The sequence below is a fragment of the Haliotis rufescens genome, unplaced genomic scaffold (genome assembly GCF_023055435.1).
Source record: "Haliotis rufescens isolate VD_foot unplaced genomic scaffold, xgHalRufe1.0.p SCAF_12, whole genome shotgun sequence".
Classification (NCBI taxonomy): Eukaryota; Metazoa; Mollusca; class Gastropoda; order Lepetellida; family Haliotidae; genus Haliotis; species Haliotis rufescens.
In genome coordinates this window covers 42323299-42349142 of record NW_025963802.1, presented here as the reverse complement: position 1 = coordinate 42349142, position 25844 = coordinate 42323299, and the positions used below count along the sequence as shown (strand labels likewise).

At 42.1% G+C, this 25844-nt stretch overlaps 2 protein-coding genes across 3 annotated transcripts; one reads left to right on the top strand and one right to left on the bottom strand.

The window, feature by feature from the left end:
• The first annotated feature begins 5602 nt into the window (after positions 1 to 5602).
• LOC124120850 lies at positions 5603 to 15933 on the top strand. 2 transcript variants are annotated; one of them, XM_048393702.1, is made up of 4 exons: positions 5603 to 5709; positions 10624 to 10696; positions 11286 to 12902; positions 13083 to 15933. In XM_048393702.1, exons 2-4 carry the CDS (start codon positions 10630 to 10632, stop codon positions 14270 to 14272), a joined length of 2874 nt encoding a protein of 957 aa, XP_048249659.1. In that variant the 5' UTR covers positions 5603 to 5709; positions 10624 to 10629; the 3' UTR covers positions 14273 to 15933. The 2 variants fall into 2 exon arrangements, with proteins under 2 accessions (XP_048249659.1, XP_046339699.2); XM_046483743.2 differs by having other exon boundaries at positions 5621 to 5709; positions 11286 to 15933.
• Positions 15934 to 19384: 3451 nt separating this feature from the next.
• Positions 19385 to 20164, bottom strand: LOC125378303 (piggyBac transposable element-derived protein 2-like). Its single transcript, XM_048393770.1, has one exon. The coding sequence runs from the start codon at positions 20162 to 20164 to the stop codon at positions 19385 to 19387; it is 780 nt and encodes a 259-aa protein (XP_048249727.1).
• Positions 20165 to 25844: the final 5680 nt, after the last annotated feature.

The following is a 25844-nucleotide window of genomic DNA, read 5'->3' as shown; positions in this document are numbered from 1 at the left end:
ATTTCTTACACGACCTGAAGTCACATTCCCATGTTTACCTGCATAAACTGTTACATTGTATTAAAAAAGTATGTGTTGTCGTGAAAGCAACACATGACATGTGACCTCTATTTCTTCACCCACACGATTTGCATGCATGTGGCATACTTCCTTGTTGATATCACGTTGGGCGTATGGTTATTTCACAAACAAATTGTTAAATGTTATGTCAGGACTTGTAACCACGGCCAGATGGCTCGAGATTGGGAAAATTGCCCGAATAAGGATTTAATTCATTCTGCTTCCTAAATAAATCGCCATGCAGCCAAAGGTTAATATAACAGATCTGTAAGGCAGTTTTCATGTCCTACCCAAACCAACCCTAGACCTCATGCCCCAGGGACGAATTTTAAGGGGAAAATGGTTGGTATCTAAGTCTCAAGTATGATTTGAAAGTTTTTATAGCCCGTCTTTCGTATTCCATGAATTGTAAAATTTATATATTCATAAACCACACATAGAGCATCTAAATGTTGCTGTCGGTTTTACGTACCGCGTTCTTGATTTTTCCCTTTCGTTCACAAAACCTTCTGGGTCCTTTAAATCTGTCCTCTGTTATGTCCAAGATCTATAGCTCCATAATTCTATTAATTTTGCATGTGAATCGAATACATTTTTACCTTGTTTGGAAGACATTGTCAGGAAACGCCAGGCAGGCAGGCGAGCAGACGACACACTAAGGGACGTAACTCCAATTTCTTAGCAGAATACCCCTAAAATCTTCGGGCTGAGACAAGTGGGTGGGTGTCGAGTGGATATGATCTGATATAAGGTATATGATGTAAAAACTGTCAAATGTTAACCTCTTAATGTGAAAGGGCCATCGGCTTCGGCAACTTGGCGAGTTTGATTAAAGTAACTTCTTTGATAGACATTTATAAGTTGGAGTACTAAGTAAGGATAAGAATTTATGGATGAACAACTTCTTTATTATATATTTAAGAGCGACGTTTCGGTGTAGGTTCTAACACCGTTATCAAGTTAGAACCTACACCGAAACGTCGCATGTTGATGCATGTCATCGATCCCATTTGCGTGGATCGATGCTCATGATATTAATCACTGGATTGTCTGGTCCAGACTCGATTATTTACAGACCGCCGTCATATGTTATATATAGCTGGAATATTGTGGCGTTACACAATAACAACAAAAAACAAACAAACAATGTCATGTGAAAACTGAAAAACCAATCAAGATGCGCGAAAGGAATGAGGTCATTTGATAAATATAATCCATAGTACTGAAATAAATTATGGCAATCTGTGATCATTTAAAAATGGGGGAAATGTATATCATCACATTCACATGAAATAGTATGTTTAAATTTTACCCCTCTGTTGTTTTTAAGAGTTAAGAGATTGAAAGCTTAATTAAAGGAAAAAACAACGTGGCCTGATTTTTCTCAGGTCCTTGTCTTCACCGCATTCATATTACATTTACATCAAACCATCTCAATAGATATATACTTGTCAGATATTAATCAAAGTTGAATCTGGTATTAAATGATTAAGGTAATATATAAAGCTATTTCCCAAACTGTTTGAAATCGAAGCTGTATGTATGAAAGAGAAATTTAATGATCACCAAACATTCTTACAATATTGATACTTAATTGAGACAATTTAAGAATTAATCTTTGTTGACAAGCCGTGCTATAAGACAGATGTTACTTCATGTTTTATTACACCGTATACATAACCGTTAAAGATTCCTTAAGAGAAATAGACCATCTTTGATATTCACCGGCACATCTCCTTAACGTGTCAATGCTCTGATTTGTCTGATCGCTGATACATTATAACTTATTACATTAATAGCGGGCGCCTGATCCAACGTTATTGTACATGTATGTTGTTAAAATACAAAACAATACTGACAGACTTGATTTATGAAAAGTCAAGTAATAAAATTAATAGTTTTAAATAACCAACCTGGACATTACATATTTGATATTTGACATGTGTACATATGTATTAGAACGCTGTACAACTAAAACAATATTTTTAAAAACTGTTATTTTTATTGCCCTTTCAAGCAAACAAATCACATTTGAGATTCTGAAATAAGTTCTATTGTCATTTCAACAAATAATTTTTATGTTGTTTAAGATGAAGCATGACAAAAAACTCCCCACACGACAACTTTAGTCAACTTTTCCCTTATGTCGAGCAATATTCCAGCAGCTCCAGCCTTTGGTGTCTACATTTCAGCAACAAACGTTTGAAGTATAATCGAGGCTGCTCATTCTACCAAGACTTCAAAGAGCGTTCTACGACTCTTGCTTAACTTGAGTCGTAGCATTTCCAAACATGACGCATCAGTGATAAACAAAATGTCCGAGGCACTTCCTTATTTTAACTTGTGCCGTATGTTCCAGTGTTTTCTTCAGGACCAGGTTCAATTCCCCACTTGGGTACAATGTGTGAAGCCCATTTCTGGTATCCCCCGCCGTGGTGGAATATTGCTAAAAGCGGCGTAAAACCATACTCAGTCCTTGGTATAACCATTGACATGCCTTTGCATGTGTTTGTGACTGGTGCCAACGTAGGGGCAGGATACGCTCTCCTTTTAGCGAACACCTGGTATCAGTACTTTTTGATAGTGATTCATAAATACATGCAAAATTATCCAGTCGGAATCTTACAATCGTCTCTGTGTTTAGCAGAAATGTCTTCTGACCATGGAAAGGGTGTTATCGCTAATAGGAATTTATCAAATAGGTTTGATTTGTTATAAAAAAGGGGCGGTGGGGTAGCCTAGAGTTTAAAGCCTTAGCTCGTCACGCCGAAGGCCCAGGTTCAATTTCCCACTTGGGTACAATGTGTGAAGCCCATTTGTTGTATCCCCCGCCGTGGTGGAATATTGCTAAAAGCGGCGTAAAACCATACTCAGTCCCTGGTATAAAACAGCAGTAAGCGAGTGCTATTGTAACGATTAACAGTTTTGGACAAACTTATCTTTAACCAGTTGTCGTTCTTGTTTAAAGTAGTTCCGATGTTTATATGCCAGTATAAAATATTCCAAGTAGGGCATGACTCCAAAACCAGGTTGCCCCGGAATAATGACCCCCCACCCCAACCCCCAACCCCTGCCCAACCCCCACCCCCACCCCTATCCCCCCAACCTCCGACCAATGAAAACCAATAATGTTATTGCGTATTGTGAAGAAGCCTATATCAGTGGGTCGATCATAGACCATGTGGGACTCAAGGTTATTTGCCTGCAGTTAGATATGCATAGCTGTTGACCTACAACCGATGATCAGTTACCCTCTTGAGAACGATACTCAGCTCGACGGTACAAGGTCCCTGCCGCACAAAGCCACATGGCTGCCATACCTGGGCCATGTATGTCATCTGTATGATCACACGACACAGGGCTATCTGGTCGACAGATCCATAATTGATAAACGAGAGCTGTATATCTTGATAATGAAGACTAAACTGACAACCATATGACCTGTTAATCGCGTCAGCAGTTTTTTAAAACTCCAGATTAACATTTTAATTTATTGAGACATGTGCTAAAACTTGGGTTGTCTTATTCTTATTTAGACTCGATTACTTACAGGCTGTCGTGATATAGATGCATATTGCTATACGTGCGTGTGGAATGGCATTCTCCGACTCACACCCTTTATAATAATCTAAACAGACATGCTACACACCTGTGAAAAACCAGGTTAGAACCCATGCTTGCCGTAATAGGAGTGAGTGAGTATGGTTTTACGCCGCTTTTTGCAATATACCAGCACTATCACGGCGGGGGACACCAGAAATGGGCTTCACACATTGTACCCATGACGGGAATCGAACCCGGGTCTTCGGCGCTTTAACCACTGGGCTACCCGACCGCCCCTTGTCGTGAAAAGGCGACTATGCTTGTTGTAAGGGGCGAATAACGGGATCGGGTGGTCAGGCTCGCTGACTTGGTATCCCAATTGCGTGGATCGATGCTCATGATGTCAATCATTAGATTGTCTGTCCCAGACCCGATTATTTAAAGCTGGAAACTGGCTTTTTCAGCAAACAAACAAGCAAAAAAAAAGCATAATCGATGGATGCTTTCATTGTTCTGCTCCAATGAGTTATGGCTTTCTGCAATATTGCTGGAGTATGTCTCACCGCGTCTGCATTAACTACGTTTGTTTAGTTATGTATATGTGGTCGCCATAGTGCGTGAAGGTATGACGTAAGCGCTATCAATACAAAACGAAAGGAAAACCTGGTGGGTTGTTGTTGTGTCATAATTGACTGCAGGGTCGTGTGTGTCTTCACGCGACCTACATATCGATAACATTATACACCGCGGCTCATTTAATGATCAACAATGAAAGTAATGTTGGACATTTTCTTGTTGGTTGTTCGTCGCATACTCTTCATGTTCATCGTTTTTCACGCCAATCGGTAAATGTATCCCAAGTTCATTTTACGGTTGTGTCGAACCTAGGATCACTCGAAGAATTAACCTAGATCCCTTCAACTTTGACACACCGGTTTTATATATGCACGCCAAAAACAACGCTTTCCTCTCATTGTTTTTTGTTGGTGTTATGGTTTAACGCCGCAATATTCCATCTATATGACGGCGGTCTGTAAATAATCGAGTCTGGACCGACAGTCCAGTGATTGATATCATGAGCATCGATCTACGCAATTGAGATCGATGACATGTTTCAACCAAGTCAGCGAGCCTGACCACCCGATCCCGTTAGTCGCCTCTTACGACACACATAGTCGCCTGTTACGGCAAGCATGGGTTGCTGAAGACCTATTCTACCCCGGATAGTCACAGGTGTTTCCTGTACCTGCTGATCCCAGGAATGCATGAATTCTTCACGTGCTGTTCAAATAAATCAACCTTAGGTTGATGAAGAAACTATCCAAACGTTATCCTCAATGTTGCCTGTCTGTTGTCAGCACGTTTTGGCATGGCAAGTTTGTTCATAAAGCTCTGAAATTGAAAACGGCGTCAGTATCAAGGTGCCTGGGACTCCGATGTTAATGTCAATGGATATGACTGGATCTTAATGACAAAGGTACAGTATTTAGATTGTATGAAATCAATACGACAATTGAAAGATAACATTGAAAATCTGGTGACAAACATGTCACACCAATAAAATACGTCTGATACAGGTTGTGTCAGTGTTGCATGGCGTGAACACAACACACGTCCCGGGAATAACCATAACGCCTTGATAAGGCTGTGTGTCTGCGTCGCCTATGTTGTAGGTAGTACCTTCCTTGAAAATCCATGTCAGTCTTGAGGAAGCCTAAGGTAATGCTTCAGCTTGTGTGAGCCCTATGTATCGACTAATGAATGAGACAGATTTATACCATGAGAATATTTGTTCAATGCGCAGGTTCAATTTTTTAAAGTGGAAAGGTAATCATGTGTGACCATGAATATTTTCAAACACATTGAGGTCGGGTACTTTAAATATTCTCTATTCCTGGTAAATGTATTATCATGCCCTACTTTCACTTTTCATTCACCTTTCATTATAAAGATCAACACACCAGATAAGTCACGACGTGACATGACCCAAGCGAGAGATTCATACAGACCCTTACTTGTACACCTGCATTTTATGACTATAAATAGCGACAACGCATATCTGCATGTAACACTAGAGCGGCAGCCATTACAACCGAGCAGGAGAGGGTAAGTTCGATATGGTCTACTTGTGCGATATTTTTTCTAACATCTACATATTCCATTAGACTCATACAACATGCAGGCGGATTGTTAGAATATTATATTATATTAAATATGACTGTCATATCACACATATCCAAAGCAAATTGTTTGTCCTTCAAACAGATCACGTTCTTTATGGATTTCCTTTTTAACATAAACAAACGTGCTGTTACCTTTTTGTTGTTACCTTTTTGTGTAGGCTTGTCAGAGACAGAAGGTGGGTGGTTGTATCCTGGTACAGAGGCCATATATCGGTATATGTATCGGTAAATCGGTTTATGGTATCTGCCTGGTGTAAAGCTGTTGTATGTATTGGTTGTTTCTATGTTTTGGAAAACAGTATTGGCTACATGTATACACTGCCATCAGCGTTCTACATCACGTGTTCCTGTTTACTCTACCACCCAACTTCTATGCCCCTGTGGGGGCACGGGTGGCCCAGTCGTCTAAGTCGCCGCGATTCGCTGTGCAGAGTTGCGTCCCTTAGGCAGGCCAGAAACCTATGGTTGTGGGTTCGAATCCCGGTTCGCCCCGATTATGTTTCTAGGTTTGTCAGCACCGTACCCTTGTTCGTGGGTTTCACCGAAGTGGTAAACGTCTGAGACCTGCATCACTTTGGGCTTTCCTCCCACATCAAGCTGACATGCCGCGATATAACTGGAATACTGTTAAAAGCAGCGTTAAACCCAACTCACTCACTCACTCTATGCCCCTGTCCACAAACACGAACAGAACACATCGGAAAGATATACCAACTCACCACCATCCTTACCACCCTCAATCCTATTACATACCCACAACCATCCTCATAACCTCAACCCCATCTCCACATTCAACCCCCATTACATGCTCTCAGACCATGGGTCTTCAGCAGCCCATGCTTGCCGTAAAAGGCATCTATGTTTGTCGTAAGAGGGACTAACGAGATCGGGTGATCAGGCTCGCTGACTTGAATGATACATGTCATCGTATCCCAATTGCGTAGATCGATGTTCATGATGTCAATCACTGGATTGTCTGGCCCAGACTCGATTATTTACAGACCGCTGTCATATAGCTGGAATATTGCCGTGTGCGGCGTTAAACAGCAAATAAAAAAACAAACAAACATACCCGCAACCCCATCACATTCCTCAATTTTATCGCGTGCCCTCAATCCCATCACCACCAACTACCCCATCACATACTTCAACCGAATTGAATACCTTCAAGACATGCATCCAGATCACAGTCGGATCAGCAAACCTCACGGCGAGTGATGCGTAACATATAAACTATGCTGCCATCCAATTCTTGATCGCGATACAAAACGCTAGGAACACCAATTTCTCTCACAGGTGGCCCAATGTCAATTACATTTTCATGTATCAAGAAGTCCCATACAACACAAACCCTGTTCTACGTTTATAACGAACACGCGTATAACGAACACGCTTATAACGAACTGACGTATATAACGAACTGACGGATATAACGAACTAAAATAAGTGGTTTCTTTGAATTCAATATAACCTTAGATAACGTCTATACTACGTGAGACGCATTTTTACACTGATAACGTGTTTGGTTGGTTTGGCTGGTTTGGTTGGCCTTCTCAGTAAGGCTTCTGTAGCCAAGTTGAAGCACGATGCATTTCAAGAAAACAAGTTTTTTTTTATATAGTTCTGAGAACACATGTCTCTAGGGATATTTGAACCACTTAAAGTTTAAAATATATTCTTCTGTGTGAATCGTTTCATATCACCGCCCTTTTGTGTACGAGGCTAGGTCTGTATGACATTCAAGGAAACAAATAATCAATAAAGTGACACACAAGCCTGCGGTCGCGTACACAGGTTAAATCATTATTGTAAAGGGAAAAAAATCAAATCGTTAATTACGTAATGTTAAGTGGAAATACGCAGTGGCGTGTCTTCTAAATATAAATTGTCAAAGCAAGAGAATAACCAGCCTAGATTGTAACTCCTCCACAGACACACAGAGCCACAAGCACGAGTGAGCAGATCAGGGTCGAAACGCCCAAGAGGACAGCTTTCCTCGAGAACTGGCCCTATCGCGGCTGGGGTCAATTATGTTACCTGTCACCGTGTATGCCTTTATGCTGCGCCTGGTGCTGATCTAGATTTTGATATCATCCGTCGTGTCTTCCCTTGTGGTATGGGGGCGGTCGGGTAGTCGAGTGCTTAAAGCGTTCGCTCGTCACGCCGAAAACCCGGGTTCGATTCCCGACATGGGTACAATGTGTGAAGCCCATTTCTGGTGTCCCCTGCCGTGATATTGCTGGAACATTGCTAAAGGCGGCGTAAAATCAAACTCCCTTACTCACACTCCCTTGTGGTACGTGAGCAGCTGTCGTGTTCAGTACAAAGAGCAGGTGGAAGGTGGACGTCCTTGGCTGGGTGTAGAGGTATCCCTCAGTTTTGTGGTAGAGTGGTAGAGTATATAGAGAATCTCACCCGAGTGTCTTTTGATATCAAATATATCAACACGAGTTGATAAAAGTGGGAAAATTCCGAGGCTTGCCGAGGATTTTTGCCACTTTTATCAACGAGTGTTGATATATTTGATATCAAAAGACACGTGGGTGAGATTTTATTTATCATCCAACATTATTCTTCCAACTTTTTCAATTTGTAGACAGTAATTAGCACACTCTCCTACCCAGAGTTCCTTGCGGCCGGCAGCCAGCCGACATAGTACCTCTGCCACAGGCCAGCGCCATGTGACGATTCGTCACATCGTTCACAGTCCATTCAAGATATTGCATATGCTTTTCATCCGTTTCATGTTTGACAAGTCTACACATTTTCATAAACAAATGTCAAAAAACGGTTACGGTTCTTTAAAGGGCAAGTTCACACGGAAATTAACCTATTTTTCTTGTACTTTTTCCACATTAAAAGTGTTAACCTAGAAGTGTCATAGACAAAAATATAAAAATATCACAATTAATTAACATATTTTTCGCATTTAAACGATTTATATTTTTCACATTTACCAAGTGTTCTATTTCCACAACAAAAACACCATGGCTTATGCCCCTTGCAATATGACGTCATTGGTGCCAATTGATAAACATTATGACGTCATCATGCTTTGTTAGAGCCGCTTCACGTGGTGTAGGTCTAGGTGTGTGATTCTAGCGTCTCAGATGCCAGCCAGCATAGTGTTATGCTGAGTCACCACTGCGCCGGAGTGTGTCGTAGGCCATGTTGTTTTACCGCAAACTGGTACTTGATATCTTTTGCGTTGAGAATAGACAGGGACCCAGTTGAATTGGCACCAATTACGTCATAATCTAAGGGGGATAACTCAGGCCTGTTTAGCTCGAAAAACGAAGGCCTCATAACGGCATATCATTTTCACACTATTGTGAGCTTCCTACTTTCACTGTGAAAAAAATGAGTGTATATTTTCAAACACAGATACTAATTAATTCTAAAATTGCGTTTTGTTTAGAAAAAGAAAGAAAGAGGTTTTTGCGTGTACACTTCCCCTTTAAGAAAGTATCATAAAACGTGAAAATCTACTTGTTTCTGCGTAGTTATCCTTTGTTTACATTGGTCGACGGCTTCACGTGCTGTCATCGAAGCCCAACGGAGAGCTAGCGATACGGTCACTTTCATGTATAAATATATTTTATCATGCAACTCAGTGTCGCAGCTGTAGTAGCATATTTATATAATTATGCAAAACAATATGTAAAGCGCCCCCAAATACTTGCATTAGTCCGTTCTATACTGATTCCTGAAAAAGCGCGTTTGTTTACAAACAAGAGAAAAGTCCGGTCACGTGATATGTAAATTAGCCTGTGGCAGTGGTGTTATGCTGAGTCACCACTGCGACGGAGTGTGTAATTAGCAGTGTCTTTAGTGAAAAAAAGTACTGCTAACAGCTTCAGTAACAGAGCCATTAGTGATGTCATTTGATTGTGACGTCATGGTAACCAGTGACGTCACAATGGTCTGCAAAGCATTGTGATGTAATTTCATTGCAGCGATATCTACAGTGTAGATATCGCTTGATCTCATCCAAGCGATATCTTCTGTGGGAGCCAGTTTTGGATGATAAAATATGCTATAATTTTTTACCATGTTTGTTCAGTTATAAACAATAATCAATTTACATATTTATTAAAGGTATACATTTCGGAATTAGCAGCAGTCAGTTCATTTTACGTGACAACTTTTTCTTGAAATTGGAATTAACAGTTTTTACCAATGAAAAAGGCAGAAGCGATTTCGATAAAACATTTCCTGTGGTCTTAGGTTTGTTTGTTTGAAGTTTAACGCCACACACAGCAATATTCAAGCTATATAACGGCGGTCTGTAAAATAAACTAGTCTGAACCAAACAATCCAGTGATTGACATCATAAGAATCGATCCACGCAATTGGGATCGATGACATGCATCAACCAAGTCAGCGAGCCTGACCACCCAATCCCGTTAGTCGCCTCCCACGTATAAGATATAGCTGGAGTATACCACTTTGAGCATTGCTCTATCACACACATATAATGTGTTTGTCTTTAACGCCTGACTTCACAAGAATGGTAGTGTCAGTTCATCATGCACTTATCCGAGACCGAGAGAGGAGATGGCTTGTGGAGATTTCACATGCAATACCTCGGAGAATTACTTATTGGCGCTCTCTGCTCCACACCAAACATAAATCCGACCAAAAATATGTAACTTGGAATGAACTGCGGGTACTTAACTTATCTGAAATAGCTAACAGCACAGGAACAACTGTCAAATTAAAACTTTGTGCAAATCACATTCGAACTAGAAAACATTAATCCCAGAAAATGGGAGTGAACAATTAATTCCATTTTTTCTTTAATATAAAGTTAGAAACTACCATTTATTCTTTTCAGGATGCGATGGCATTTCAAAGACGCTTCAGTGAAAGGAGTGACGGACAGGGAACCTGTCTTTTCCTCCCGGAAGGTAAGTGTTGTTGGAGACATCAGATAAAGCTAATTAATAACAACACGAAAAGAGAACCTTATTGATCGATAATAATCAACTATTGTTAATTCATGAGGGAAATAGCATGTTTTATCGACCAGAGAAACCGATATTGGCTGAGGCCGGTGATCAATAATTGTCTGAGTACATAACATTTAGGAATATTTCAAATTCAACAATAATTAAATCAGATATCACGGGACTTCACAGAAGATGAAGTTGATCAAGCCATGTCACTGATTGGCTGAACATAATTCTCTTCTCTAAATCAATTGGCTTAATCACGCAGGGCAATGTCACTTTTGATCGCTGCATGGCAGGGTCGATCTCAAGGTAATACCCTGTTTAAGGAAGGTCATGTGCCCCTTAACCAATGAATATACATTATGATCATAGCCATATAGCGACTTGTTTACGGTAGACAATGTGTACAATAAAGACTACGTTGAATATATTTGAGTCCAAATAATCATATGTGCAGAAGCCGATAGGTCATGATAGGGCTGCATCCTTAAATCATGATGTCTAATGTAAAAGGGTTTACAGGCATATTTTTGTTCTATTATAGATACAAAGAGGTGCACTTTAACAGTGAACTTTGAGTCTCTTGGGATAAAGTTCGGCGATGAAAGCAGTCAGATGGAGTTACAGGTATGGCAATGGCGTCACATTAAAGGTGATACAGGCCTACTATCTGAGCTGGATGGGAAGTTAAAGATGAATAACACAGAACGGATCACCACTAGCAACCCTGATGAAATCAAAACAACCTGCACTGGAAATGTTTACAGATCTCCGTCTCACAGATTATTTGGGATCAGAACTGTACAAAAATTATTCCAGGACACTGCTTCATCTCTGTGTATAATTCAACGCCCTGTACAAGAGAGCCGGAAACATAACCTATATCAAAAGCTATGTGAATCTACAATATTCGTGTCGGGAAGAGCAACCTGTTTTGTGACATCTTGTGGCATAGCTGTGGTCACAAGTAAAACCAATGAGAAGATAGTCACTGAGGTTACTCACAAACTGATTACCGGAGGGTCGAGTTCCTCCTCCTCCTCCTCTTCCGCTGGCTCTGTGGATGACTCAAGCATGGAAGATACCTTTACAAAACTACAACACAGGAGAAGCGTTCTACTGGAGGGGCACGTGGTTCCTTTTTTCAGAGACAACATTCAAGCGCGTAATTATCTCATATTGAAATGCAAACTTCAAGGCATCGCCTGTACATTTAACTCAGAAGAAAACAAAATCCTTCTGTTGGCAGGGACAAAGGGGTCTCTTGATGTGTTTGATGAGATATATGTTAAATCTGTTAAACAAGCCAGATGGGACCTTAAAGACAGCAACATCTTCAAAGTGTTGACAAAGACTGATGTTGTAACTGAATGTAATGGGTATTGTCACTTAAGGTTTCCTGGTAAAGCCATGTTCGTCCCTGATGAAGTAAACGACTCTGTACACATCATTGCCACGGATGATGCTCTTTCTGAAGCAGAATTACATCTGAAAGAACAAATGTCCAAATATGAAAATGGTGCAATCAAAGTTGATGACAGATCATTCAAACAGGTTATGCACCACTGGGAGGACATACAACAGATTGCAGCTCGGTTGACATCCGGAAAAATCTACATTTCACAAAGCAGAAACAACCAGGCAATATCCGTCACTGGAACAAGAGAAGCAATACAAGACTTTAATACTAAACTTGATGAGTATTTGTCCTCGCCTGAGCTATGTTTCTTGAAACTGCGATTTCAAGAAAAGAAGCAAAAACTTCTACAGTCTCGACCGAGAGCGAAAGAGTATATTGAACAAAACGTGGCAAGAAGTGACCATGTTGAATTTGAACTTGATAATCAGACGAATGAATTTGTATTAATCACCACTGGAGAGCATAGGGAGAAAGCACGGGAATTCCTATCATTGGTCAAGACAAAGGACATCAGAGTGCGTAGAAATAGTGTCATTGGGAAGAGCCTCTTTGATTTAAAACAGGACCTCTTGAACCGCACTTTACCAAGCCATGAGAAAATGTTAGTAGAAATTGACATTTCGACAGGTACTTTTTCAATAACTGCAACAGACGATGTATTTGAAGAAGCAGTGAAACAGTTCGAGGATCTATATAAAGATAGTACAGCAAGAGTTGGGATCAACAGAGAGTTAAGTGAAGGAGGCAGAGTGGGGATAAGCAGAGAGTTAAGTGAAGGAGGCAGAGTTGGGATTAGCAGAGAGTTAAGTGAAGGAGGCAGAGTTGGGATTAGCAGAGAGTTAAGTGAAGGAGGCAGAGTTGGGATTAGCAGAGAGTTAAGTGAAGGAGGCAGAGTTGGGATAAGCAGAGAGTTAAGTGAAGGAGGCAGAGTGGGGATAAGCAGAGAGTTAAGTGAAGGAGTGAGAGTTGGGATTAGCAGAGAGTTAAGTGGAGGACCAAAGTCCCCAATGTCCCCTCCTGTCACACCTGCCCCTCTCCAGGGGGTCATGTATGTGAACTGGAAAGACTTGACAGTCAACAAAGATATACGAAACCTGCTGCAATCAAGTCAGGAAGCGAAGACATACATTTCAAACAAGATGATTGCAGGTGATGTACGGATAAACATTACATTAGATGGCGCAGTGCAATATATGGACGCCACTGGAACAGATGATGAGAGGGTTGAAAACATCCTCAGGAGCTGTACTGAGACGAAGGTCATTGACTTTGAAATCTTTCCAGTGGGTGGATATATGAAACCATCAGAGGCCTCAGTAATAATGAAACAAACGTTACAGAAACTATCAAGCAAAGTGCTCATTGTAGCAGATGACTCACAGAAACTCCTTACTATTGTCAGTACGAAAGATATTGCAGCTGAAGTCATTATTGGGATTAAGCGTTTTCTGCAAGATTACACTTACTCTGAAGAAACTATTGTGTTGATGAAGGAAGAAACAAGAACATTTTGGATGCGGAATGCAGAACTACGTGATATTGAGAAATCACTTTCAAAGGAAAATGTTAAAATTGCATTAAAGGGTTCCGAGTTAGTGATGACCGGCGCCAAGGTTGGTGTCGACACGGGCATGAAGAGAGTTGCCGATATGCGAACTTCACAGAATAACTCCAAGGGCACCTCACCTGAAACAGCACAGAGGGACGCATCCCAGTCCTGCTTTCTCTCCCACCAGATGACCAAAGTACTACAGGAGATGCCTCACAACAGAGACTTTGTCAATCATGTGCTAACACATGCAGCATGCCCCGCACAGGTCACAGATGACGGTTCCCGTCTCACACAAACACAACGGAGCAGCACGGGAGTACCTGCAGCTTCAGTTGGGCAATTCAAGAAAACACGAAGGGCGCCCCTTCCCAGCCGAATAGCGACCATGAGGCCAACACTGATGAAGGACCTGATGGCAAAGAAGGAGCCAGTCTTAGCTGACAGAGTTTTGATCTATGACGATGAGACTACGAAGAAGTTGCTGATTGTTGGAGCTGCTGAAGACGTGGAACAATGTTTTAGGATAATACTGACGATATGTGATCAGAATACAGTTTAGAAGCAGTTCTGTTAAGGTTATGAACTTAGTCTACTTCTTGGAAATTATCGTATGATGAATCATCAATATGGACCTTAAATTGTTCCTTAAGGGTACAAAGCGCTACAACAGTCGCATAATGTAAGACTGCCAGAGTACAAAGCGCTACGACTGTCGCATGATGTAAGTCTGCCAGAGTACAAAGCGCTACGACAGTCGCACGATGTAAGTCTGCCAGAGTACAAAGCGCTGCGACTGTCGCACGATGTAAGTCTGCCAGAGTACAAAGCGCTGCGACAGTCGCACGATGTAAGTCTGCCGGAGTACAAAGCGCTGCGACTGTCGCACGATGTAAGTCTGCCGGAGTACAAAGCGCTACGACTGTGGCATGATGTAAGTCTGCCGGAGTTCAAAGCGCTTCGACTGTGGCATGATGTAAGTCTGCCAGAGTACAAAGCGCTACGACTGTCGCATGATGTAAGTCTGCCGGAGTACAAAGCGCTACGACTGTGGCATGATGTAAGTCTGCCGGAGTTCAAAGCGCTTCGACTGTGGCATGATGTAAGTCTGCCAGAGTACAAAGCACTACGACTGTGGCATGATGTAAGTCTGCCGGAGTTCAAAGCGCTTCGACTGTGGCATGATGTAAGACTGCCAGAGTACAAAGCGCTGCGACTGTGGCATGATGTAAGTCTGCCAGAGTACAAAGCGCTGCGACTGTCGCACGATGTAAGTCTGCCGGAGTACAAAGCGCTACGACTGTGGCATGATGTAAGTCTGCCAGAGTACAAAGCGCTACGACTGTCGCACGATGTAAGTCTGCCAGAGTAAGTCAACATGTTTAGACCCTAACGCGTCCAAATTGTGGGACACGGAACGACCTAAGGTTTGTGTTTCGGATCTTAATACATCTTTGACAGTGTATATACACAAATACATTAAGTGACGATAAGTCTCCATGAATTTAACTGTTAATGCTTTGATAAATAAACCAATAAACTTGTGCCCTGTTATTGTAAATGTGTGCATGTATGTCTTGTAGTTCGTAATGTGTAATGTTTGTAAATCAATACACGTTTTCATTGGTTATTAGTTTTGTGAATACTAGTTTCGACCTTGTTAAAATAAGACCCGAACCCGTGACACAGGAACTCGTTAAGGTACTTTTATCAACGTATGTTAGGAACAATCTACTCATGCAAGGTGTCTATGCTATTGAACATTAACAGCCTTTGCAAGGTGCTTACTGCAAGGTGAAAGATGCAAGGTGCAAGGTGCAAGGTGCAATGTGCTGTTGTACCCCTACAGTAGTGAGTGAGTGAGTGAGTGAGTGGGGATTTACGCCGTTTTTAGAAATATTCCAGCAATATCACGGCGGGGGACACCACACATGGGCTTCACACATTGTACCCATGTCGGCAATCGAACCCGGGTCTTTGGCGTGACGAGCGAACGCTTTAACCACTAGGCTACCGGACCGCTCCTCTACAGTAGTACTGCAATGTAGTATACTATACAACTAGTACAGTCAAATCTCTGCAAGGTGCTCGTTCGCTTTTTCTTTTACAGAGAAAGACAATGACAAACACGACATGTCATTGTATATGATTACGGAGACATTGTAAATACCAATTCAGCTCTTGATTGTATGCTAAGAGGCAATAAATACTTTGTCGCATTAATTGCAAGAAGAATATCGTTTTATTTGTTGACTTTGTTTACTTGCCTAAAGTGGGGTTTTAAACATTATCTGAAATAGTTCACACAGTTATTGGCGACTGGCTTCCAGGCAAAGACCTAACTCGTTACTCATGGTACCCGTGAAGATCCGCGTTAGAATAGGTCTTCAGCAACCCATGCTTGTCGTAAAAGGCGACCATGCTTGTCGTAAAAGGCGACCATGCTTGTCGTAAAAGGCGACCATGCTTGTCGTAAAAGGCGACCATGCTTGTCGTAAAAGGCGACCATGCTTGTCGTAAGAGGCGACTGACCGGACCCGGTTGTCATACTCGCTGACATGATTGATGCATGTCATTGTATGCCAATTACGAAGATCCATGCTCATGATGTCAGTCATTGGATTGTCTAGTCCAGACTCGTTATTTACCTGGAATATTACCGAGTGCGACGTTAAACAACAAACAAACAAACAAACAAACAAGCATTACTCTTGGTATATGATCAGGTAGCCTGGAATTCTTAGTTCCTGGGAATCCCAAGGTCACCGCGAATGGCTGCAATATTTGCTGATGCGGCGTTAAGCAATAATCACTCGTCCCCTTAAACAGGTGGGACCATGTAGGGTGGAAACGTTCCCCTATTGAAGCAACACTCATATGTATGAACTTGGAGTGTACACCGGTCCACACTCCATCATGAATACACCTGTAATGGGGACAGCGAAGGTAAAGGTTCAATATATTAAGTATTACAGTGTAAGAAAAACGTACAACAGCTTGATAACGTTGTACGAATTTAAATCGAAAGGTCGCCATATGCAATATACCAGAAGTTGTTACCCATAAAGTAAACTACGGTTATAACGCACTCAAAGGGACTACTAATTTTAGTTCGTAATAAGCGTAATTCGTTGTAAGCATATATACAGCATAACTACAGCATATAGTCGGGACTAAAAAAGTTAGTTCGTTATATCCGTTAGTTCGTTATAAGCGTGTTCGTTATAACCGTAGTTTACTGTATTACTTATTTGCCAACTTCTAAAAAGCCAACCAAACAGTTGTTAAAGTGTTGTATCAATTAATTACAGATTCAACAAGAGTATTAAGTGAATGAAATCAGCCAGAATTATAGTATTAATGAAACAAAGTAGTGCTGGAAATTGGTGAGAGGAACTCGATGCGGGACAGAAACTATGGAAACGTGTTGGTTGTTCCCCTATTGTTTGGAAGGGGGCACGGGTGGTCCAGTCGTCTAAGGCGCCGCGATTCGCTGTGCAGAGTTGCGTCCCTCGGACACGCCAGAAACCTATGATTGTGGGTTCGAATCCCGGTTCGCCCCGATTATGTTTCTAGGTTTGTCAGCACCCTACACATGCTCGTGGGTTTCACCGAAGTTGTAAACGTCTGAGACCTGCATCACTTCGGGCTTTACTCCCACATTAAGCTGACACGCCGCGATATAACTGGAATACTGTTTAAAGCAGCGTTAAACCTCACTCACTCACTCACTCCTATTGTTTGGGTACCAATCACAGACACGAACAATGGCTCCCTGGATCAGATGTTCCCTGGATAGGCTGAATGTTCTGTTTTGAGTTGTTTACTGTTTTACGTTTAACACATTATCTGTCGGGACCCGCTGGATTACGAATCTAAAGTTAATTCCTGTTTTGATTCTTTGTCATCATGCAAGCGCTCGTGGGTTTCCGAGAAGTTACAAACGTTAGAGTAGCGTCACTTTGAACGTAAACGCCAACACGACAAACTGGACATTAACTCACATTATGTACTCCTCAAGCAGAGTTAAACGGAACTTGCGTATTGAAATATTAATGTATAATGTATAAGAGCTATCTATGCTACAGTTCAACCCAGCTAAATATTTTGCTTCACACGGTTGGTATTGGGACATGGCTCGCTGCGGGGAAAACCGGTAAGCCTTTTGTGGTATATAATCCGCAGCGTATAGCAATGGGGACACTGCACGCATACCGAACCCCTTTATGCACGTATTCAAATACATGCATTGAAATATGATCCACGTGGCACAGTCATACAATCTGTGCAGGTCTCACGGTGAGGTGAGGTGTAATGGGGTTTAACGTCGCCAAGATTATTGCACTTATATAACGACGTGCATGTACGTGTGTGTGTGTGTGTGTGTGTGGCTGCTTGTACTAGTCCGGACTGATGCCGATTTATAGTGCTAGCTCACTGAGATACCATGCCGCAGTTTAACATGAATACCCCACTCAGACACAGTATACTGACTCCGAGCCGACCAGTCCTTGTTTTAGCCCCTTAATGCCGAGCGCCAGACAGGGTAACAACAAGTACCATCTTTTAACGTCTTTTGGTATGACGCGGCCGGGGATCGAACCCCGAACATTCCGCTCTCCGGGCGGACGCTCTACCACTAGACCACGGTGGTACTCACGGAGTGAGTGAGGATTTTAGCAATATTACAGCAATATCACGTCGACGAGCGGACGCTTCAATCACTAGGCTACCTCACATTGCATACATTCGTAAGAGTTTTGAAAGTGTGAGTGAAAGTTGGGTTTAGGCCCGCTCTGACTAATATTTCAATTATCACTGCCAGTCACGTGATGCAGGAATAAAGGATTACCACTTTGGTGAAACCCACGAGCACAGATGCTGACAAACCTAGAAACATAAGCAGGACGAATCGGGACTCGAAAAACGAATATAGGTTTCTGGCACGACTAAGGGACGCAACTCTGCACAGCCAATTATGGCGGCTTACACGACCAAGCGTGCCCCAAAGTCGGTTTGTATAGAAGAGTCTTAGGCTTAGCCCTCTAGTAACCAGAACTATTTCTAGTTGTCCAAAAATTCTTAAAATCCTAATTTGACACACCTGTGGTCAAACTAAGACAGAGATGTGTTGATTTTCACTGTTTGTTCAATTGTTTACAAAATAGTGTTTGTATCACCTGTGATACGATGGGTATTAGTGTTTTGGGTTTGCCATGTATCACCTGTGATACATACTGGAACTCAGCACTCATGCCAAACATCTAAATAATAACAACTAAAACATAGATAAGAGATTATTTTGGCTTATTATTCTATCATTTTCTATTGAATGAACACAACCATTTTTCCTCTAGAAATCCTGAGCAACATGAAAAATAAATACAGTGAAATAATTGAATGAAATGCAAACTGTATAATCACTTTCAGTGATTAACGACAAATCCTAAAACACTTTGCAGAAGCACAAAGACAGTCACTGACTGACTCCAAACAGTAACAAAACTCATGCAGGTTATTTCTCTCACTGAAACAGGTTCCTTTGATCAATAACAAGAGTCTATTTACAAATGTGGAAGTGTGCAAAACAGTTCCTCTCTTTGACAAAGCCTGCATACTCTCTGCATTTAGAGCACATCACATATGTGAGGGATGCGCAGTTCCTGTTCTTGCATCATCCACGTTTGACGGCCCACTCAGGAAGGTGAGACACTTGGTCCAAACGGACTTCTGCAGGCAAGAGACCACGTCTTACTGTGCGTGATGGTGGAGGACTGAAGTCAGTAGCTCGAGGACGGCCAACGGTCTGCTTCCTGGACACCAAACTGCCAGCTATGCGTCCTTGAAATGTCCATAGCTTCATGTGATGAGGGACACCAAGAAGTTTGCTGTGTCTGCGGTAGCGAAGCCAGGCATTAACCAATGCAATGTGAAGGGTATGGAACCAGATGTACATGTAGCATCTCCTTGATTTGACTCCAGGTTTGTACAGAAATGTCAGAGAATTCAGCAGGTCTATTCCTCCCCTGAATGTGTTATATTCCTGTACTATCTTGGGACAGGTGACCATGATATTCTTCTTCTCCTTTCTGTCAAAGCGCTTCACTTCACGCACAGGTTCCTGTCCAACATAGGATGAAACCAGATCAACTGTGCGGTTGTCATACCACCTCAGTGCAATCACACCAGTGTTGAACTCTACTTTGGAGTCCATACTTCCACGACCTTCTTTCTTTAGGGTCTTCTGGTCTTTCAGTTTACACCCTCTCAGCCTGTTCATCCTCACTGTTCCAACATAGAGGATTCCTCGCTTGTTCAACTGGTCCACCAAATCTAGAGAAGTGAAAAGGTTGTCTGCAAAAACCTTGTAGTTTAGACCTTCAGGAATTGTTGATGTTATACGTATGACTACCTCACCTGTCATGCCAAGTGGGGAGCGTTCCGTAACATTCATGGCTGCTCATTGGTACACCTCAAATTGATACAGTATTCCTGAGGCCCCAGCTCTGTCCCACATCTTGAACCCCCACTTGTGAGGTTTGTTCCTCATGTATTGTTTCACCGAGGACTTCCCTTTGAACGGGATCATAACTTCATCCACAGCACTATGTTCTTCTTGTGGGATCTCCTTACATCTCTCTTTCAAGGCCTCCAGCCACGGACGTAGCTTCCAAGCAAATATATCTAAGATTCTTTAAATATCCAAAATGTATCACTGCTGATACAAAGAAAAATAACATGTCCCATTGTATCACTGGTGATACAGATGTTTTTTATTTGGTTGTATGTCATAAAATACAATTATTTTCACCAAATAATGACATCTACTTATAAACAAAACTATTCAAGAATCGAAAACAATACTTTATATACACATTTAAGTTACCTTTACCTGGATGTCGATGGATTGATGTCATACCCTTTTTGGCACCATGAGCACATGTCAAGAAGACCAAAACAGGAAGTGCCAAGTTAGATTTAAAATTAGGACTTCACTACAAAATGAAATATGATCTGAAAATATATCAACTTGTGAAACTACAGAAGGATTTGTTTACATCTCATATGTTTATTAAGCTGACTCAGAAGAATTTAGAATCTGTGTATCACTGGTGATACGCTGGTTACTAGAGGGTTAAATAAATATTTTCACGTGGATATTTGTTACGGTAAAGTGTAAGAAACAACCCATGGAGAGAAGTGAGTGAGTGAGTTTGGTTTTACGCCGGTTTTAGCAATATTTCAGCAATATCACGACGGGGGACACCAGAAATGGGCTTCACGAATTGTACCCATGTCGGGAATCGAACCCCGGTCTTCGGCGTGACGAGCGAACGCTTTAACCACTAGGCTATCCGACCGCCCATGGAGAGAAGGGTTTTGATTACTTTTTAATTCTTTTAATTGGGAGTGTTCAAATAGCTTATCTTCTTTCACTGCATTGTTAGCATGTGACTGTTATTTAGAGATTTTTTTCATTTTTTTTTTTTTTTAAATTATTTAAATACGTACATGTATCTGCCGAATAGGACAACATTCTTGCTCTCAGAGTTACGGACAGTTGTATCATTAGAGTTTAGGAAAGGTAACGCAACCAACACGGTGCAGGAAGGGCTTCTCAAATGATCTATTTTCACGTGTAAGGGAACTGGCCGTCTGATTAACAGGAGCTGAGACGACCTGGGCGAAAAAGGTCCCTTTTTTCAAATTGTCTATGTCCGTGAAGATTATGACAGGAAATGTATCAGTTGGGGCCCTCCTATAGCCATGCATGCCCTCGACACAAGTTCGAGGTAATTTCCGGTGATTTGTATGCACGAGGGTGGCTGAAAAGTTACAAGACAGACTACGAAGGATGTACAGTACACCCTTATCATTCCAAAGTATCACATCTAGCATTGATGACGTCAGAAATAGGATGACGACAAACTTCCTCAAATTGAATGATGAGAAAACTGAAATTTTTATCATCAGTTCCAAACCAGTTAAGTCAAGTCAAGTCTTATTCGTATAAAGGCCACAGGCCATATACATATAAAGTGCGTGTATACATGTTACAATGGTACAGGAATTCATAAGTACATGTAACTTATATCATAGTATTCTTGTGATTGCAAAACTTTGTCTCAACTAATACAGACCAATATACGGGATGCGTGGACCTCAAAGGGGAGAATGTTGAAAAAAATAATTATCAGCCAACCCTATCAACCCAATCCATCATAGCCTGGCTCAGAACTTTTCAGCCACCCTCGTATCAACAGTGCAGCAGGAGTTACGCCCCCTGGATTACATGATAGGCCTTTGGCTGGGAATTGTCTATCCTCTTCGCTGTAGATATTGGACACCTTTAATGGGCATTTTACGACTGGGACTCACGGATATGGGGCATAAGAATATGTACCTGAGTGGTTTACCTGACTACAATAAACGATATATCATATAACTTATATGCAAATCTATAAATCTGAGGGCGGTGGGGTCCTCAGGTGAAGTGGTCATAAAGAGTTCTCTTGTCACACAGAAGGTCCGGGTACGATTTATCACATGGGTACAGTGTTTGACACCTGCTTCTGGAGTGACCCGCCGTGCTGTTGCTGGAATATTGCCAAGTGCGGTTTAAGGCTATACGTACTCACTCTAATGCCTTATCTTCGTATGGTTATACATACTGTCAGTATCCGGACCGCCTCCGTGATCTAGTGGTACCCTGTCTGCCGCTCGGCATTAAGGGGCTAAAACAAGGACTGGTCGGCTCGGAGTCAGTATACTGTGTCTGAGTGGGGTATTCATGTTAAACTGCGGCATGGTATCTCAGTGAGCTAGCACTATAAATCGGCATCAATCGGACTAGTTCAAGCAGCCACACACACACGTGCATTCACGTCGCTATATAAGTGCAATAATCTGTGACGCGACGTTAAACCCCATTACACCTCACCTGTCAGTATCCCTTGTCTCTTCTGATGCCGTTGCCCAGTCTAAGGCGCCGCGATTCACTGTGCAGAGTTGCGTCCCTTGGTCACGCCAACCTATGATTGTGGGTTCGAATCCCGGTTGCCCCGATTATGTTTCTAGGTTTGTCAGAACCATACCCGTGCCCGTGGGTTTCACCGAAGTGGTAAACGTCTGAGACCTGCATCACTTCGGGCTTTCCTCCCACATTAAGCTGACACGCCGTGCTGTAACTGGAATACTGTTAAAAGCGGCGTTAAATCCAACTCACTCACTCACTCTTCTGATGCCTGTACCCTGAAAGACTCTGATATTCTGGGGTAGGAATGGGTGGGTTGGGATTATATCGAAAGAAAAGGCTGTCCCTGAAAATTCGTGAAAAAAAAAATAACTATGCATCAGACCCACAATACACATTTCCTCACCCACAATACGAAATAGGAGAAGTAAAAAATGGAAGAATTTATGTTCGCCCAATTGACTAATTCAAAGCTAAATACTTTTTTCTTCCATCACAACTTATATTATTAACAAGTATGTACACTGGCTGTCATATATCCTTGTTACTTACTATTTTATACAGTGAAACCCCTTTAATCAGAACTGTCCCGTTTCAGGCAAATTCGTTGGTGTTCCACTTCATACGAAGAACATATCAATGAAATAATATATAATATTATACTTGTATAGTGTGAAAACACACAATCACCAAAGCGAAATCAGAAAAGAACCCACACGAGGACATTGAAGTGATTAACACAAGCCAAAATACCCAGAACAACTTAATTTCATTTGTTGAGGCCATTTTGCTAAATATTACTTAAGGATTGAATGTGCGTTTTGACAGTGGCTCGGTATATACATGTATACAAGATGGAAACCAGGGGACAGACGTCGATATTATACCGGAAAATGTGAAAAGTATAAATTATCAATTTCATCACAAAAATATAGAGGATGGTTCATATTTTAAAAGACCCGTGAAGATCCGGAGTAGAATAGGTCTTTAGCAACCCGTGCTTGCCGTAAAAGGCTACTATGCTTGTCGTAAGAGGCGACTAACGGGATCGGGTGGTCAGGCTCGCTGACTTGGTTGGCATGTCATCGATCTCAATTGCGTGGATCGATGCTCATGATATCAATCACTGGATTGTCTGGTCCAGCCTCGATTATTTACAGACTTGATTGTCTGGATGTTTGGCAATAAAAATGTATATTTATTATCAATCTCATTAAAATCAGATCTTAGTTCTCGCTGCCGCTAAACAAAGATCTGAGGACATCCCATAAGGGGTCACGTCAGAACGACCTTTCATCTGACCAATCAGAGCGTCGCTTACCAGATCATGAAAGTGACAGTCGGAATATGATTTCTAATCATGCAACCTCGAAAACTTTAAAGTAAGAGTGTAGTTGCATTATGTACCGGCAGGGTCAGCGACTTCAACTTGTATGTGTATATCATATTCACACAGATCATACGAATGTTTCTACCGCTGTCACATAAGTGTTATATATGAATAGTGGAGACAACAGTTTGTATAATAATGTTTGGATTGGATACCCGGCGCACATACAAGTTAATGCAACGTCGAGACGTTGTCCGAAAGGGATGCTGAAGCGCTAGGTTATTTACCCCCAGCGCTTCCCCAAACCTTGTCTGTCTGCTCGACCCTTCAGAATAAATTAAGAAATTAACCCAACAAAAGTCTAGAAAGATTTGGCAAGTCCGGATTGTTCTGGGTTCCATTGGGATTATATTGTAGAGTTTGTAGACATATACTGAACCGCAAAAGAAGCGTCACCATGGACAGATATATGAGAAACCTTATTTGACCAAACACTGTAAACATACTTTGGGACAAATTAAAAAGATGAAACTTTGCAAAATTGATCATCAAGGTTGAAATTAAAGTGTCAAATGTTCTAAAAGTGAAACACTAGTATCTGATAATATGGCATCACAAGTCAGTATCTCGTGTGTCCGCCATGTGCATTGATGACTGCCGTGCAACGTCGATACATGGAATGGATGAGGCTGTTGATGAAGGCCATAGGCACTTGAGTCAACACTCTGAGGAACGCCTGACGCAGTTCAGCTGCAGTTGTCGGCCTTGGTCGGACGTCATTCAGCCGTCTTTGAATCTCGTCCCACAGGTGCTCAATGGGATTTAAATCGGGACTGAGGGCAGGCCACTGCATGGTTCTGATGCCATTCTGCTAGAGGAAGTCTCTTGTTCTCTCGCAGTGTGGGCTCGGGCGTTATCATGCCGAAACTCGTGGTTGCGGCGACGTGCCAAATGAGGTATGGCGTGTGGTCTCAAGACTTGATCAATGTACCGAGCTGCTGTGACACCATTGTCTCTCCCTGGACCGATGTTCTGGAAGACCACAGGGACGACCCTCTGTGCAAGACCAATTCCACCCCACACCATGATGCTTGGACCACCCCACGAGTCTGGTGGTGCTGGTGGTGCTGGTGCTGTGTTGCCAACTGAAGACGGTCCCGACGATGACGTGGTGTCAGGTCAGAATGGGTCCTTGGTGTGGCCTGTGACGGTGGAGGTGTCTACTCGTCAATCGTCGACACACAGTGTCCGCACTTATGTGTCGCTTGTGTGTCCCCAAGGTCTGTCGAGCAGTTTCCGCAGCAGTAACAAAGCGATCTTGAAGATGCAGTCGCACAGTCTGACGATTCTGACGTCGGGTTCTGACCCTTGGTCTTCCACTACGTGGTCGGTCATCTGTAGTGTTGGTGGTCTGGTACCGTTGCTGGAGCCTGTATATGGTCCTTACGTGGACTTGAAATGCATTGTCTACTTGCCGGGCGGTTTGCCCAGCTTGCAATCATCAAAGGGCTTGATGTCGCCGATTTCTAGTCAATTTTGGCATGTGGTAGCAATTCAATAATGAATGAATGTTATCCGATCTGGGTGGATTTTTATAGGGCAAAAAATAGGGGAACGCATGTGCATTTCAGTCTGACGGAACTCACGTGCATCGGGCTACCATGGCCGTTGCCGTGATTCTTTGGGCGATCGGTTTTATTGTATCCTGCTTTGTGTTTTTATCATCAAATTTCATTTTTCCGGACAAGGTAATGTTAAATTTTAGAAACTTTGACAAAAATTACCCAGATATTTTAATGACAACTTTTCATGCAATGTTACTTTTTCATG